Source organism: Trachypithecus francoisi, unplaced genomic scaffold (genome assembly GCF_009764315.1).
Source record: "Trachypithecus francoisi isolate TF-2019V2 unplaced genomic scaffold, Tfra_2.0 Lachesis_group10, whole genome shotgun sequence".
NCBI classification, from domain to species: Eukaryota; Metazoa; Chordata; class Mammalia; order Primates; family Cercopithecidae; genus Trachypithecus; species Trachypithecus francoisi.
The window spans coordinates 28,885,299-28,902,647 of record NW_022681455.1 but is presented as its reverse complement, the minus strand read 5'-3'; the positions used below and the strand labels follow the sequence as shown (position 1 = coordinate 28,902,647).

At 43.4% G+C, this 17,349-nt stretch overlaps 1 protein-coding gene and 3 non-coding genes across 4 annotated transcripts; 3 read left to right on the top strand and 1 right to left on the bottom strand.

The window, feature by feature from the left end:
* Nucleotides 1-3,546: 3,546 nt before the first annotated feature.
* TRNAF-GAA lies at nt 3,547-3,619 on the top strand. Its single transcript has one exon. It is a non-coding gene; the product is annotated as a tRNA-Phe (tRNA).
* Nucleotides 3,620-8,522: 4,903 nt separating this feature from the next.
* On the top strand, nt 8,523-8,594 carry TRNAA-UGC. Its single transcript has one exon. It is a non-coding gene; the product is annotated as a tRNA-Ala (tRNA).
* A 4,833-nt stretch (nt 8,595-13,427) lies between these two features.
* Nucleotides 13,428-14,473, bottom strand: LOC117088505 (pantothenate kinase 3-like; the record flags this gene model as incomplete). The annotated part of the gene is given in 2 exon segments (XM_033219803.1): nt 13,428-14,155; nt 14,158-14,473. Coding segments are annotated over 2 exon segments (930 nt in total), but the record flags the coding sequence as incomplete, so codon positions are not given.
* A 111-nt stretch (nt 14,474-14,584) lies between these two features.
* Nucleotides 14,585-14,656, top strand: TRNAA-AGC. Its single transcript has one exon. It is a non-coding gene; the product is annotated as a tRNA-Ala (tRNA).
* The last annotated feature ends 2,693 nt before the right edge of the window (nt 14,657-17,349 follow it).

Genomic DNA, 17,349 nt, shown 5'->3' with positions numbered 1-17,349 from the left:
TTTTCAGCTTTATTTCATGCCAACAAAGGGGGAAAAATAAGTTACTAAACACCCAGAAGGCAGAAAAGCGACCTCTCTCCATCTGCAGGAGCCAAGCAAGCCTGTCGGCTTCTGTATGCATCCTTTCTTTTACTCACTTTCTAAATGCTGTAACGGTCCACCATCTACCAGGGGGTCACAAGTCATCGCTAAACTCAATGTGAGGTCAGCCCACTCGACTTGTGAGGGGTTCACTTATATTGCCTCTGCACCTGTAATAGGACTAAGAAGACGGTGGCTGCACACTTAGTTAACACCGTTTGTACCGCGACTTCGCCTTGCTGCAGCCGCTGTGCAGCTCTGCAGAGTCCTGAGCCAAGAGCTGGACGTGAGGAGTAAAGGAGCTCGTTGTAAACGCCGGGAAGAATTTCTTTAGGGTGAAGTTGGCTTTCGATTGGCTTTATTCTAGGAGATATATGTGGAGCAAACAAACGGAAAATTTCTTTCTCATCTTTTGCATTTCAAGCAAAAACTAATAAAATTAGATGTTTCCACTGTCATGCAAGCTGGCGGCAGATCCCACTTCTAACTCTCAACACAGGCACCCAGGAAGTCAGGAAATCCCTGCAATTCTCTCAGAAGCTACAGTATCAGCGGTTCCTGAAGCGCAAACCAAAACCCAACATCACTCCAAAGAGCTCAGCCGGTCTGTTGAGCGACGGAAATAGCGGAGAGGCGCTCGTGAAGCCGTGACAGCCTGGGTAAAACGAACCAGGTTTCCTTCCTGGTCGAGCCTACCTCCCTAGGGACACCTCTCTTCCCTCATGGCCAGAGGAAGCGACGGAGAGATGTGGCGCTTAGATTCACTCTACCATCCCGTCCATCCAAATCCGAACCATCTTAAGGATGTTTTTCCTTGCCTTCTATCTCTCTCCCTTTTGTGTTGTTCTTCCTCCACTTCACCGCACCTCGTCTCTTCCCTCTCTCCGCCAGTTGGCGCTCGGCTCCTCTTCACCTTCCCTACCGTTTACTTCTGAATGAACTTTTCACAATAGTGCAGAGCAGTCCTAGAACCATTTACACACATTTTAAGCAGTGTTGAGATTTATATGTAGCTGCTGTTTAAATTTCCGCATCACTTTCCATTATTTTCCTCTCTATATGTTCAACTTTAAACATTTCGGCAGCATAGGCTAAGGCTGAACCCAGCTGGGAAGAGACCTGAGGCGGCGGGGATAAACCTAGCGGAATGTTGTTTCCTGTCTGAGAAGACTCGGACCTTACACGCGGGAGGAAAAAACAAAGCCTGTAAGAGAACATTTTTTAAAAATTTTTATTTATTTATTTTTTAGGAAATCATCCAATCATCCAAAAAAAATTTTTTTTGTGGAACGAAGTTTCGCTCTTGTTGCCAGGTTGGAGTGCAGTGGCACGATCTCGGGTCACTGCAACCTCTGCCTCCCGAGTTCAAATGATTCTCCTGCCTCAGCCTTCTGCGTAGCTGGGATTACAGGCGCCTGCCACCACGCCGGGCTAATTTTTGAATATTTAGTAGAGACAGGGTTTCACCATGTTGACCAGGCCGGTCTTGAACTTCTGACCTCAGGTGATCTACCCGCCTCGGCCTCCCAAAGTGCTGGGATTACAGGCGTGAGCCACCACGCCCCCTTAAAAACAATTTCTTATCGACTCTTCCATCAAATTTTGGCTAAAACTGAAAGCCTTGACTCTTTCAGAATAGGAGACTCAGTTTGAAAACTGTCCAGACATAGAGAGGGTTTTATTAAAATTCAGTTTGCAAATAATTATTGGCCACAGCAATTCTCTCATTCCAGAGAGAATTGTTTCTGAAATTCTGTAAACATCTTAAATTGTTTTTAAGTTATTTAGCAAGAGGAGTCCATTGTCTTGACACTTTCGAATTGATATAAAATTTCTAGGCTGAGGTGGGGGAACTGATTGAGGCAGCACGTGAAAGTTGCGGTGAGAGGAGATTGCCACTGCACTCCAGTCTGGTAGAGTGGGACACTGTCAAAATAAAAATAAATAAATAAATAAAATCTCGTGATCACAGATGTGTATGTAAAAGGCTTTTTTTTTTTTTTTTTTTTTTTGAGACGGAGTCTTGCTTTGTCGCCCAGGCTGGAGTGTGGTGGTGTGATCTCGGCTCACTGCAACCTCCGTCTCCCGGGTTCAAGTGATTCCGTAGCGGGACTACAGGGGCGCGTCTCGACGCCGGGCTAATTTTTGTGTTTTCAGTAGAGACAACACGGGGTTTCGCCATGTTGGATAGGCTAGTCTCGAACTTCTGACCTCAGGTGATCTGCCCGCCTTGGCCTCCCAAAGTGCTGGCATTACAGGCGTGAGCCACTGCACCCAGGAGGAAAAAACAATACTTATGCATCAATGGGCAGACCACAATTCTTTGAACCCTAAGGCATAGGCCGGGAACGGTGTCTCACTCCTGTAATCCTAGCGCTTTGCGAGGCCGAGGCGAGACCAGACTGACCAACAAGGTGAAACCTCGTCTCTACTAATAATACAAAAAACTTAGCTGGGCGTGGTGGCGCGCGCCTGTAATCCCGCCTACTGGAAGAGACTGAGTCGGGAGAATCGATTGAACCTGGAAGATGGAGGTTGCAATGAGTTCAAATCGTGCCACTGCACTCTAGCCCGGGTGACAGAGCGAGACTCCGTCTCAAAACAAAGAAACAAAGAAACAAACATATTATACCTTCCATTTTCACTCCCTGGATCTCCGTACCAACCAAGGTGGATGTGTGAGCACAAGACTGGTAAAAGCAAGAAAACAGAAAAAAAGAACTGCCTCGCTCAGGATATCTTTTTTCGGAAGCTATAAGCCCACTACCATGTTAACGTGTCCAATAATCTTCTGTTCCTTTATGCCTTGTCATTGAAGAGCAAGTCAGAAAAAGAAAAGCCGAAAAAAGAGAAAAGTAGGCCTGGTGCGGTGGCTCACACCTGTAATCCCAGCACTTTGGGAGGCCGAGGAGGGCGGATCACGAGGTTTGGAGATCGAGACCATCCTGGCTAACACGGTGAAAATACAAAAAATTAGCCAGGCGTGGTGGTGGGCGCCTATAGTCCCAGCTACTCGGGAGGCTGAACGCAGAAGAATGGCACGAACCCGGGAGGCGGAGCTTGCAGTAAGCCGAGATCGCGCCACTGCACTCCAGCCTGGGGGACAGAGCGAGACTCCGTCCCCAAAATAAATAAATAAATAAAATAAAATAAAGTAAAAGCCGAGATAATTTCATTTTGAATTCCTTAGTTTTCTGAGGAGTGTTTTACACGGTGACCAAGCATAGGAATATCTTCCTGATTTGACCAATTCCTCGCCTTTTCTTTCCCGTCTTTTGCTGGGGAAAATTGAATCCTATTTCACACATAAATTGCAGCAGAACTTATATTTTTGGGGTGTAGGGAAGGTAAGTGAATGACCGGTGATATTGAAGACAACAGAATTAGGCACTGGAAGATACACTGACCTTACAAATGGCAGTTTCTGTATTTTGAAGAAATGACAAAAGGAGCATGCGCCGTGTGGCCGAAATAGCTCAGTTGGGAGAGCGTTAGACTGAAGATCTAAAGGTCCCTGGTTCAATCCCGGGTTTCGGCAGATGCTTTTTGGTTTTAGCATAATTGTCATTCCCTTAACACAGCACTTGCCCACCAATCCCAGAGGTCTATATATAACTCCACTTCTTTTTGCTGTTTTCTGAAAATTCCATAAAGGTAATGTACATAGATATATGTATTTGTAACACTCTCTCCACTGAAGACTTCCATGAGGTGTTAACTGGCAGGATGTAAATTATTTAAAGCCTTAAACCTAGGAAGTTATTACTTTTAAAACCTAAGAAATTCCAATATGCTATATGCTGTGGTACTTACAATTCATTTCTGACTTGATGTTATTTATGTGTGTTGGATGGAGGTGTTTTAAATCACAAGAAATGTGAAGAAACCTGTGGAAGAAGAACTATTATACTGTATGAGTGTATATATGTGGTGGTGGTATATTCAAGAAACATTTTGTAATTAGAAAAACCTGGGTTTGTACCTTGAGTCAACTCCATAGCTCTGCAGTTAAACTGCTGGAAAAATAACTTTTGTTTTGTTTTGTTTTGTTTTGTTTGAGGCAGGGTCTCACTCTGTCACCCATGCTGGAGTGCAGTGATATGATCACAGCTCACTGCAGCCTCAGCCTCCCTGGACTCAAGTGATCCTCCCACGTCAGCCTCCTGAGTAGCTGAGACTACAGAAATGCAACAACAAGCCTGGCTTTTTTTTTTTTTTTTTTTTTGGAATTTTTTGGTGGATACTGGGTTTCACCATGTTGCCCTGGCTCTTTTGCCCTGGCTCTTCTCGAAATCCTGGCCTGCCTCTGCCTCCCACCATGCTGGGATTACAGGCTGGAGCCACCACACCAGGCCTAATTACAGGAATAGTCTAAGTTTTCTTACTGACAGGACATTTCTTCCAACTGGCACCCTTGTCTACAATTTGCAAATCTTCACTTATTTCTGTGTTGGTATCCAGGAAAGAACAAAAATAAGTACTTCTATATGAATTATTCTGTCAGACATTCATGAGGGGTTCTGGAATACTGAAAATGAAAGCAAATGGGCAGCAAAGTCATCAAGATTCAGGTGCATGTGCCCCATTTTCCCTTTCTCACTTCAACTTCTCTGTTGAAATGCTGTGTTGGGGTAATCGGTCTTCCCCCCGCCCTCTTTTTTTCTTTCAAATTGCTGTTTCATTTTCAGAGCTATTTCCCCCTTACTCCTGCATACTGTGTGAGGAGACAATAATCTACAGTACTTCAACATCAGAACTGCAGCAAGTTGAAAAAGGAAAATTAGTTCCAAATGAGAAGCAACCTCAAGGTGGGAACGTTGACTTCACAGAAACTGGGAATCAGATACTTTATCCTTTAGGTAACTGAGGCTTTCTCAACTCAGAAGCTTGTGTTTTATTTCGTTAAGAAATATTTGATTAGATAAATGGTAGTACTGAATGTTTTCTTGCCTAACACAGTAATGATTCCTTTACATTCTGTTGAAATGGAAGTTCTAGGCTAATTCCCAGCAAGATTTTTCTCCTATTCAATAGCTTAAAAATGCGGCTAATAATAATTATGTAAAATGGGATGTTGTAAAGATCTAAGGAGATTATGCATAGAAATGCATTCTGTCGAGAACACTCGAAGCATGAAACTTAATTACTGGGAGACCATGCTCCATGCTCTCTGGCTCTGGGAATCTCCCAGAACCGTATTTAAAGAGATAACATCATCTCTAGACAATGTTGTCCAACAAAAGATAATACAAGTCTTCTACTTTATCTTCTGGGATAAAAATAATTTTAAAAAAATGCAAGTCATAAATGCGAGCCACTTTTGTAGTTTTCCATTTTCTAGTAGTCACATTTTAAAATAAGGCAATATTTATTCTATATCTTTTTTTTTTTTTTTTTTTTTTTGAGACGCAGTTTCGCTCTTGTTGCCCAGGCTGGAGTGCAGTGGTGCGATCTCGGCTAATCGCAACCTCCGCCTCCTGGGTTCAAGGGATTCTCCTGTCTCAGCTTTCCGAGTAGCTGGCATTACAGGCATACGCTACCACCCCGGCCAATTTTTTTGTTTGTTTTGTTTTGTTTTGTTTTTTGACACGGAGTCTCGCTCTGTCATCCAGGCTGGGGTGCAGTGGCGCGCTCTGCAAGCTCTGCCTCCCGGGTTCACGCCATTCTCCTGCCTCAGCCTCTCGAGTAGCTGGGACTACAGGCGCCTGTCACCACGCCCGGCAACCTTTTTGTATTTTTTAGTAGAGATGGGGTTTCACCGTATTAGCCAGAATGGTCTCGATCTCCTGACCTCGTGATCCGCCCGCCTCGGCCTCCCAAAGTGCTGAGATTACAGGCCTGAGCCACATCGCCTGGCCTTAATTTTGTATTTTTAGTAGAGACGAGGTTTCTCCATGTTGGTCAGGCTGGTCTTGAACTCCCGATCTCAGATGATCCGCCCGCCTCGGTCTCTTAAAGTGCTGGGATTACAGGCATGAGACACTGTGCCCGGCCTCTATATCATTTTTAAAATAATTTCAACTTTTATTTTAGATTCATGGGGTACATGTGCAAGATTGTTACATGAGTATATTGCATGATGCTGGGGTTGGGGTGGGATTAATCCCATCACCCGGGTAGTGAGCATAGTATCCAATAGCTAGCTTTTCAAGCCTTTCCCCTTCCTGGCTACTCCCTAGTAGTCCCCGGTGTTTACTCTTTCCGTCTTTTACGTCCAGTTTTAATAATATATGTAAATCGCCTTGTATAACAAAAACATTATTTTAAGTAATCCATCTTAAAATTATAAGTGAGTTATTTTATATTAAAAATGATATTGCATCTTTGAAATCCGGTATATATTTTATACTTACAACACATCTTACCTCGGACTGGGCAATTTCATGCATTCAATAGCCAATGTGGCTAATGGTAACCATATTGGACAGTGCAGATTTAAACAGATACTTTATATATTTTTAGGTTTTCAAAACTGAGTATGTATGAGATGAGGGTGTTCTGTCTTCAAAATTAAATGTTTAATTCCTCAGAAGAATGCTGTGTTAAACAAGCTCATCCTACAGATTATACGCAAAAAAAAAAAAAAAAAAAAGTGTTTCCATCATGTTGTTGGTAGATAGTCTGAAGATAGATATGGAGATTTAATCATTTCAAAATCCCTCCCTTTTATGTGGCAAACAAAAAAGTATACCGTCTTATTATGAATTCCCAAGAATCTGATAGATAACCCGGTTTCTCTGGGTGTGACATGACATAAGGATGAAGGAGAGTTTCTGCAAACTGTCCTAATATTACTTTTACGGCATCAAAGAGTGAAGATAATCCTCCCCAGTATTTACATGCACACACACACAGACACAGACAGGCAGACACACACGCATGAATACACACCAATTTTGTGTGTAACGCTTCTCTAGTCTCTCATTCAGTGAAATCTGTTACTCGGTGTTTCCTATTTTCATTCTAGAAATCCCATCAGTCAACTGAAAAGCCAAGTCTGGCATACAACTTGCGATCTGCCAATTTTAAAATGGATCAATGTTATTTTATTAACATTGGCAAAGGTTCATATATGGGCAAACCAGAATGAGAAAGAGTTAACAGTCACTAGAAATTTCGTTCCTGGAAATGGGTTTTCTTCTCATCTTCTTATATAGTTCAAAGAACCGAGTCTCACCATGATAAGTCCCAAGATTTGAGAACTATTTAGGAGCAAACTTGTTTGTTGCCTACAAATATCACGAATAGGTTTGTAATTCCCATATCTCAAAGTACACTTTTTAGTCTTTATTCACCTCCAGATAATATGTCTACTACTACTAACGCTTACAAATCCCAGGCTGGAGATGGAGTTAATTGCCTGAGTTCTCTGTGTAATATCCTCACAAGTGTGCCCCACAGATATTTTAAATTTAGCATGAGCCAAACTAACTCATCTTCTCCATCTTTCAATCTTTCTCCCATTCCTAAAAGAGTTGCTAAAACCTCTCCCTTTCTGTACCTGCTTGTCTTTGGCAATAGCATGTTTGTTTTTTCTGAACTACTCTTCAATCCTATTTCTATTTATCTTTCGTGTTACTCTCATAATTCAACCCTCCTCTCCACCCCCAAAGCTGTTTTTCAGTTATGCCTTGTGAATTCCCTCCCCTCCCCTCACCTCCTGTCTCCTTTTCTCTCTCTCTCTCTCCTTTCCTTCCTTCCCTCTCTACCTCTGTCTTTCTCCTTCCTTCCTTCCTTCCTTCCTTCCTTCCTTCCTTCCTTCCCTCTTTTCTGGCCCCCCCTTACTCCCTCACTCCCACTTTCTCTTGCTTGCTTGCTTGCCTTTCTCACTTCGTAGCCGGGGCTCGAGGGTAGTGGCGCAATCATAGCTCCCTACAACCACCAACTCCCGAGCTCAAGCCATCCTCCCGCCTCGACCTCTGGAGTAGCTGTGAGTACAGGCGTAAGACACCACGCCAGCTAGGGACCCTTATGAAAACATGCTGAGTGTCTCGCTCTCAGGTTTTCTTCTGATTATGGCTTTCCCCCTTCAAATCTTACCTTTGATATTCCGACTGAGTAAACAATAAATATGAAGCGTTTTAGGCAGGGAAAGGCTGAATGTCAATGGCTGTCATATCTGGAAGAAATCAAAAGAAACGAAAACCAGAACTTGATTCTTGCCAAGCATAGTAGAAGGAGACCCAAAGAACTCAATGTCTTGAAGCCACAATGGAAACTTCTTGTGGTTATTATCTGACACTCTTCTATCTTTTGTTTTTCGTTTCAAGCCCTACACAGTATTCTAAAGAATCTGTATCCCCCATTAGTACCAAATATCTCCTGCTCAGAGTAGCTCTCCAGGCTCTATAGTACTGACCACTACTACCAGCATACTCATGGAGAGTGTCAGGATATGAAAGTCACCTCCTGGAAATTATTACCAACAGGTCTTTTAGCAAGGGGGTGTAGCTCAGTGGTAGAGCGCATGCTTTGCATGTATGAGGCCTCGGGTTCGATCCCCGACACCTCCAAGTGATGGTTTCACTCTGGTAGTTCTCAAGCAACAGTCTTCTGCCTCCTCACATTTTTCTATCCTATTTCTGCACATATAGAGAGTAACAATGTACTCCAATGCATTGCCTTGAACTATCTCCAACCTCTATGCTGTGAGCCTCAACATCACATAAGGCGATTGCGACAGCAGAAGGAAGACAAAAAAGTAACGAGCGGGAAAGAAGAACGGGATAGAAACAAGGGTCTCTTGAACCCAAACAAAAGCGTGCACATTCACAGGCGGCTCGCGTTGGCTCCCATTTTGTTTTGTTTTGTTTTTGGGTTTGTTTTTTTTTCTTTTTTGAGACAGAGTTTTGCTCCCATTGCCCAGGTTAGAGTGCAGCGGCACAATCTCGGCCCACTGCAACCTCCGTCTTCCGGTTTCAAGCAATTCTCCTGCCTCAGCCTCCCAAGCAGCTGGGATTACAGGCACCCGCCACCACGCCCAGCTAATTTTTTTGTATTTTTAGTAGAGACGGGGTTTCGCCATGTTGGTCGGACTGGTCTCGAACTGCTGACCTCATGATCTACCCGCCTTGGCCTCCCAAAGTGCTGGAATTACAGGCATAAGCCACCGCACCCGGCTTTCCATTTTGTACTGTGATTAAAGAGATGCAAAGATGAAAAGGGGGTGAATATGTTTTTGTTTGTTTTCTGGGCCAAAGAACAGAGCGAAAGCATCTGTCCACTGATTTCTCCACCAGTCTCTCCCTGTCGACCTGCACAGGGACACAAGTGCGATCCAATACTGAGACAAGGACTTCTGTGGCTCTCTAGCCGCTTGAGATAGGAGTGGAAGGACGCTGGATGACCGAACAAAGACTGTCGGGGAATTAGAGGCCTTCAACATGCGAGAAACAGAAACCAATATGGATCAACGTTCGTACTGATATTCCATGAGACTGATTCATGTTCATATTCCTGTATTTCCTCAGTCACTGCAATATTGCCTGGGAACTTCTGGTAACAGCAAACGGAGGCCCATATGAAAAAAACAGGAAAAGATTTTCTGTCACAATGGAAAATACCTGCAGAGTAAAAGGTAAGTAGATTGCAATCATATTGGGCACTTCATCTGGTGGAAAAAAACAAACAAACATTTCATGTTCTTTCTCGATCCATCTGATTACAACTGCTTTTTTTTGAAAAGGGAACTCCCAAGAAATTTTATGCATTCATGGTACCCGTTAAGGGTTTCCAATGGTGTACAGTTTCAAAACTGCTGTTCTCTCTGTACATATTTATTTATTGTTGAATTGAAGTGTCTTTGAGAGGCAAGAAACTACAATGTTTGTTCCCAGTCCACCAGCCTAACACTCTATCAGGCTGGCATGTCTTTACTTCTTGATTCTTTTGTCCAGTGAAAATATCTATAACTGGCATCCAGGAGGAATACTGTCTAGTGAAACCTGTTTAGCTGAGGACTGGCTGTGTGTGTGACCCCAGGCCAATCACGTGTTTGTTTTGAGATACATTTTTCGGAGGAAGGTAATACACACATGCCATGTATTTTCTTTTTGTTTCATACTTTTTCTTTTTTAATTTCTTGGCATCCATGGATTCTCTCCAGGCAAACAGTGGCATGCCAGTCACAGTGGACACTGCATGGGAGAGCAAGGGGTGGTGAATTAGGGTGCTGCAAGCAGAATGCTAAATTCCAGGCCCAACCTCAGATCTATTGAATCAGAACTGCTGAGTGTAGGCCCAGTCTCCTGTGTTTGAATAAGCCCTCAAGTGACTCTGATGTTAAAGTTTGAGAAGCACTGTTCTAGAGGTTTAAGAAGGAGGTCCCAGGATTAGGCACTAGCTGAGGGGCAAGATTTGTTCCTGGGGTTCTTTGCCTATTCTCAATCAAAAACTCAAACCACGTGGGAAAGCCAGTGAGGTTTGTAGTTGCATTATGTCAGGGGTGGGGTTGGATTTACCATCTCTTTTTTGTTTGTTTTTGTTTTGTTTTTTTTGAGAGGGAGTCTTTCTCTGTCACCCAGGCTGGAGTGCAGTGGTGAGATCTTGGCTCACTGCAACCTCCACCTCCCGGGTTCAAGTGGTTCTCCTGCCTCAGTCTCCTGAGTATCTGGAATCATAGGTGCCTGCCACCATGCCCAGCTAATTTTTGTATTTTTCGTAGAGACGGGGTTTTGACATGTTGGTCAGGCTGGTCTCAAACTCCTGACCTCAAGTGATCTGCCCACCTCAGCCTCCCAAAGTGCTGGGATTACAGGGGTGATCCCACCATGCCAGCCTATGCTTTTCTTTTATAGGTAGGGAGGGCTAGGCAAAATTTTGTATTTCTCTACTAAAAATACAAAAATTAGCCAGGCGTGGTGTTGCACCTGTAATCCCAGCTACTCAGGAGGCTGAGGCAGGAGAATCGCTTGAACTCAGGAGGCGGAGGTTGCAGTGAGCCAAGATTGTGCCATTGCACTCCAGCCTGGGTGACAGAGCAAGACTCCATCTCAAAAAGAAAAAAAAAGAAAGAAAAAAGAAAAGGAAAAAGAAAAGCGTTTTCTGTTTGATTTTCAGATGCTTAGATTGCTGAGTGCTCTCCTATTGCAATAGTCTTTCTTTTGAATATGATCTCTTCTTATTTTAGCTTGGATTTGTCTTTATATGACAGTGATAGACAAGCTTGTGTTTTGCATTTTTGCGGCCCTGGGTTCAACTCTGTGTACTTTTATTTTTTACTTTTCTCTGACTCACTCCTCAAACACACTCCTCAAAGAACTCTGATTCAACTCTTCCAATTTTCTTTCTTTCATTTCTTCTATCTTCTCCCTTCTCTTTCTTTCTTCCCTTCTCTCTCTTTCTCTCCTTTTCTTCTTTCTTTTTCTCTCATTTCTTGATCAAATAAAAAGTAAAAACAGGCCGGGTGCGATGGTGCACGCCTGTAATCCCAGCACTTTGGGAGGCAGAGGCAGGTTGGTCAACTGAGGTCAGGAGTTTGAGACTAGCCTGACCAACAAAGTAAAACCCTATCTCTACTAAATACAAAAAATTAGCTGGGCATGGTGTCACATGCATGTAATCGCAGCTACTTGGGAGGCTGAGGCAGGAGAATCGCTTAAACCCAGGAGGCAGGGGTTGCGGTGAGCCGAGATTGAGCAATTGCATTGTAGCCTGGTCAACAAGAGGGAAGAAACTCCATCTCAAAAAAAAAAAAAAAGAAGAAGAAGAAGAAGAAAAAAAAAAGTAAAGACATGACCCAATTAGTTGCCTTTAATGCTCTCCTATTTGCATTTCCTATTTCCAGCCTCAGCATCACCCAAAACAAATGACACAGCAGGAGAGAGTAAGAGGAAAAGAAGAACCAGTTTTACAAGATCTCTGGATCATGTTTCCATGTCAACTGCAAAATTATTTGCCTTGCCCTAGATCCAAAAGATTTCTTCCATGTTTTTCCTAAAAGTTTTATACTTTCACGTTTTACATTTACATCCTTGATCTATTCTGAGTTCATTTTTGTGTAAGGCATAATGTTGACATTCTTTTAAAAATTTTTTTAATTAAAAAACAAAAATTTTTTTGATAGCCGGGAGTGGTGGCAGTCACCTGTAATCCCAGCTACTCGGGAGGCTGAAGCAGGAGAAACACTTGAACCCAGGAGGCAGCAGAGGTTTCAGTGAGCCAAGATCATGCCATTGCACTCCAGCCTGGGCAACAGAGCAAGACTCCGTCTCAAAAAAAAAAAAAAAAAAAAATTGAGACAGAGCCTTGTTTTGTCATCCAGGCTGGAGTGCAGTGGTAGTATCATTGCTCACTGCAGTCTCAACCTCTAGGACCCCAGTGACCCTCCCACCTCAGTCTCCCTGAGTATCTGGAACCACAGGCGCAAGACCACTATGACCAGCTTTTTTTTTTTTTTTTTTTTTTTTTGGTATTGGCAGGATCATCCTTTGTTCTCAGGCTGATCTGCAACTCCTGGGCTCAAGCAATCCTCCCGCCTCAGTCTTCCGAAGTGTTGTTGAGGCTACAGGCATGAGCCAGGGCCCCCGACTTGCTTCCTCCCTTTCTTATACAATAATATAAAAATACAACAATGTAATACAATAGTCTTGAAATCAAGTTGACTATTTCTTCCCCTTATATTTTTATTCTTAGTGATTATTTTAGATATTCTAATTCCTTTAACTTCCTATATACATTTTAGAATAATTGTGTCTATATTAATAAAAATCTTGCTTGGATTTTGATAAGAATTTCACTAAACCTATATGTCAATTTGAGAAGAACTGCCATCTTTACCATGTTGAGTTTTGCAAACTGTTAACCCTGTACATCTCTCCATTTATGTAGTTTTTGTTGTTGTTGTATTTTTGGTTTTTTAAAACTTATTTCATCAGCATTGTGTACATTACATTGTGTACACTTCTTTTTTTTAACGGAGTCTTGCTCTATAGCCCAGGCTGAAGTGCAATGGCATGATTCGGCTCACTGCAACCTCTGCTTCCTGGGTTCAAGTGATTCTCCCGCCTCAGCCTCCTGAGTAGCTGGGATTACAGGCATCTGCCATCATGCCTGGCTAAGTTTTGTATTTCTGTAGAGATGGGGTTTCACCATGTTGGCCAGGCCGGTCTTGAACGTCTGACCTCAGGTGATCCAACTGCCTTGGCCTCCCAAAGTGCTGGGATTACAGGCTGGAGGCACCACACCCACCTTACATTGCATTGTGTCTTTTTCAGCATTATTCAGGTTTTGTTAGATTTACATCTAAGTATTTCTTTTTTGTTAGAAATTATACGTTATTGTCTTTTTAAAATTATTATTTTTTTCACGTTACTAAGTTCTCTCCTTTAATATGGCAATATTCAGTAGCTTATGCTACTCTTTTATCCTTTGGTTCCCCGTGACAAACAATGCAGTAATAATGTCTCTGGTTTCAGTTCCTCTCGGATGACATTTATTAGCAGAGAGAGAGACCTGGTGCTTTAGCTGAAATTTGTCAGCCCAAGAAGTGTACTAACTGCTCCAAAGCATCCCTCACGTTCTAGAAACAATGCTTTCAGTTGACCTTTTGACCAGAAACCCAGTGCATATGCCACAAGTTTCATTGAGAGAGTATTGACATGTAAAACGTTTCCAACAAAGACAACTCTGTTTATTTCCTCATTAACAGCACACATTCGTGCCACAGAACCAAAGCTATTGGTGATAGTAACTAAAGTAGCTCTTGCCAGATCTTCTTTACTAACAGATTCTCTCTTCTCTTTATAAATCATATTCCTAAAACTAGATGTTACAGTCCAACCTGGCAAACCAAATCTTTCATGATCTCCTCCATAAATATCATGGGACAGCTTGTCAGCTTGTGTGTTGTCATCTTTGGATGCCATTTCAAGAGCCTCTTCAAAACTTTCACAGCCGTACAATAAACTGCATAAACCCAGAAAGGTACCCTCTCCAAGGCTTGTCCCAGTCACTCGTTTGTAGTTGTCTTTGGAATGGACTGCTAAAATACTGACTCCTGAGCCAATGTTCACTACAAGCAGCGGATAGGGATCATCCAGGTTAGAAGGCATCTTTTGGCGTCGCTGAGGTTCTGGGCATTAGCTAAATAATAGCATTCTGCTTGTCCATTGAAACTGACAGAGTCTATACACAGCAAACGCTTTGTAAGACAGTCAAGTTCATCCAAGTGGAGGTTTCCAATTGTGCGAAAATCTTTTTCAAACTTGTAGGCACCACCTCCTGTAGCACATAGCATCGGTTGCAATGTTGAGAAGTTTTTATCTCTTCCCATTTGGATAAAAGTAGACAGGTCCTGGGTTGGAAAACTGATAAAGTGCAAGTTCCCTCTTTGGCCGAGAAGTGTTAAATCTTTTAGTTCAAGGTGTACATCCCGAATGCCGGTAGATCCATATGTAGGGAATTAACAGTGGAATTGGAAACATACAATGATTATCCTGACACAGAGGGCAGACTCAGATATTGGCGGTCACCAAAGTGTTTCCTGAAAGACTTGCATTGTCAAGGGGGTATAGCTCAGTGGTAGAGCGCGTGCTTAGCATGCACGAGGCCCTGGGTTCGATCCCCAGTACCTCCAGGTTTTGTTTTCTTCCCTGGGACACCAGTAAGAAGTGGTCCATGATATTCCCCAACTTTAAAATTTTCTGTCTGTCAAGGTGAATTGTGTTGGTCTCTGCATTTCTCTCTCATACAGAGGGTGATTCGTGTTCACGTGAGGTTATTTGCTGCTTAGGATTATCCGCCTATTCTTCGTAAACAGACCCATCAATCATTAACATGGACCACGCACGGGGGGAAGCAAGTAGCATTCCTGGCCATCCAGCTGATTTCTAACTGTAAATGAAATCGTCAGAAACCATAGAACTGTGTGGCCCAAGTCTGATTTCAGATCAGAAGCTAAAAGGCTCAAGTCCTTTTCTATTTCTTTTTCTAACTCCCGCTAACCAGGTTGCAGAAGCCCTACAAGCTTTCACTAAAAGATTACACTGCCAGGGGTTGATGATTTGATGTGTGGTGGTCACTTTTTCCGTTGGAGACCCACAAACTCTGAAACTTAAACTATTTAACTACAAACACACAGCAAATGACAGATAGCATTCACCTCAGCTGAAATTTGGTGGAAGTAAAAAGCACTTCTCTGGGTCCTCTGAGGAAGCTTCTGGTCTGAGATGCTAACACTCTGAACTCCGGGAACCAAGATCAGGATAGGAGAAAGCTCATTTTGTTGTTTTACATAAATAAAAGTAATGAACGTTTATTCTTCCAATCCCAAAGGATCCTTTTATACCTCACTGTACTTACTCTCCAGGATTGACCTCCTTGTAAGCTAGGGAACATTTCTCTCTCTCTCTCTCTCTCTCTTTTGAGACGGAGTCTCGCTCTATTACCCAGGCTGGAGTGCAGTGGTAGGGTCTCGGCTCACTGCAAGCTCCGCCTCCCGGATTCACGCCATTCTCCTGCCTCAACCTTCGGAGTAGCTGGGACTACAGGCGCCCGCCACCACGCCCGGCTACCTTTTTGTATTTTTAGTAGAGACGGGGTTCACCGTGTTAGCCAGGATGGTCTCGATCTCCTGACCTCGTGATCCGCCCGCCTCGGCCTCCCAAAGTGCTGGGATTACAGGGGTGAGCCACCGCGCCCGGCCTGCATCCTTTCTTTTACTCACTTTCTAAACGCTGTGACGGCCACCATCTATCGAGCCATCGCTAAAGTCAATCTGAGGTCAACCCACTCGACTTGTGAGGGATTCATCCATACTGCCGCTGCACCTGTAATAGGACTAAAGAGGCAGTGGCTGCACACGTAGTTAACCATTGTACCGTGACTCCGCCTTTCCGCAGCCGCTCTCCAGCTCTTTAGAGTCCTTTCGAGTCAGGCTGGACGTAAGGCATAAAGGAGATCGTTGCGGCCGGGCGCGGTGGCTCAAGCCTGTAATCCCAGCACTTTGGGAGGCCCAGACGGGCGGATCACGAGGTCAGGAGATCAAGACCATCCTGGCTAACACGGTGAAACCCCATCGCTACCAAAATGTACAAAAAAACTAGCCGGGCGTGGTGGCGGGCGCCTGTAGTCCCAGCTACTCGGGAGGCTGAGGCAGGAGAATGGCATAAACCCGGGAGGCGGAGCTTGCAGTGAGCCGAAATCCGGCCACCGCACTCCAGCCTGGGCGACAGAGCAAAACTCCGTCTCAAAAAACAAACAAACAAACAAACAAACAAAAAAAAAAAAAGAAAAAAGGAAAAGAAAGGAGATCGTTGCAAACGCCAGAAGGAGTTTCTTCAGGGTGAAGTTAACTTTCAGTCGGCTTCATTCTAAGAGGAAATATGTGGAGCAAACAAACGGGAACTTGCTTTTTCATCTTTTGCATTTCAAGCAAAAACTAGTAAAATTAGATGTTGCCACCGTCATGCTCAGTTTCGAAGCTGCCAGCAGATTCCGCTTCTAACTTTAAACACAGGCACGCAGGAAATAAGGAAATCCCTGCAGCTCCCTCAGCAGCTACAGTATCGGCGGTTCCTGAAGCGCAAACCAAAATCCAACATCCCTTGCTCCTCCAAAGAGCTCAGCCGATCTGTTGAGCGACGGAAATAGCGGAGAGTCGCTCTTGAAGCCGTGACAGCCTGGCCGAAACGAACCAGGTCCCCTTCCTCGTCGAGCCTACCTCCCTAGAGACAAAAAAAGTACCCCTCTTCCCTCATATCCAGAGGAAGCGACGGAGGAATGTAGCGCTTAGATTCACTCTACCATCCCGTCCATCCGAGCCCTAATAATCTTGAGGATGCGACAGAGCGAGACTCCGTCTCAAAACAGAACAACCCTAAGAAAGAGAGAGAATGTGCTGGAGGATAGGAAGTATCTAGGAGAACCTTCTTTTTTTTCTTGTATTTAAATTTAAGCCTTCATTTATATAAAATAAAACGCATGAAACCTATTCAGTTTATAGCTTATTATATATATAACCAAAACTCAGACCAAGACACTGAATTTTTCAGCAACCAACAGCTGCCTTTTGCCTCATTTCAATTATCCTAACTCTCTGACCTCCACCTCCATAGATTATTTTCCTTATGTTTTAAATAATATAAGTGGGATCATATAATATCATCATATTTTGGGCTGCTACAAAATCACTCAAGACTGGTAATTTATAACCAACAGAAACTTATTTCCTTCCTTCCTTCATGGTAATTTGTAACGAACAGAAACTTCCTTCCTTCCTTTCCTCCTTCCCTCCCTCTTTCTTTTCTTTTCTTTTCTTTTCTTTCAACA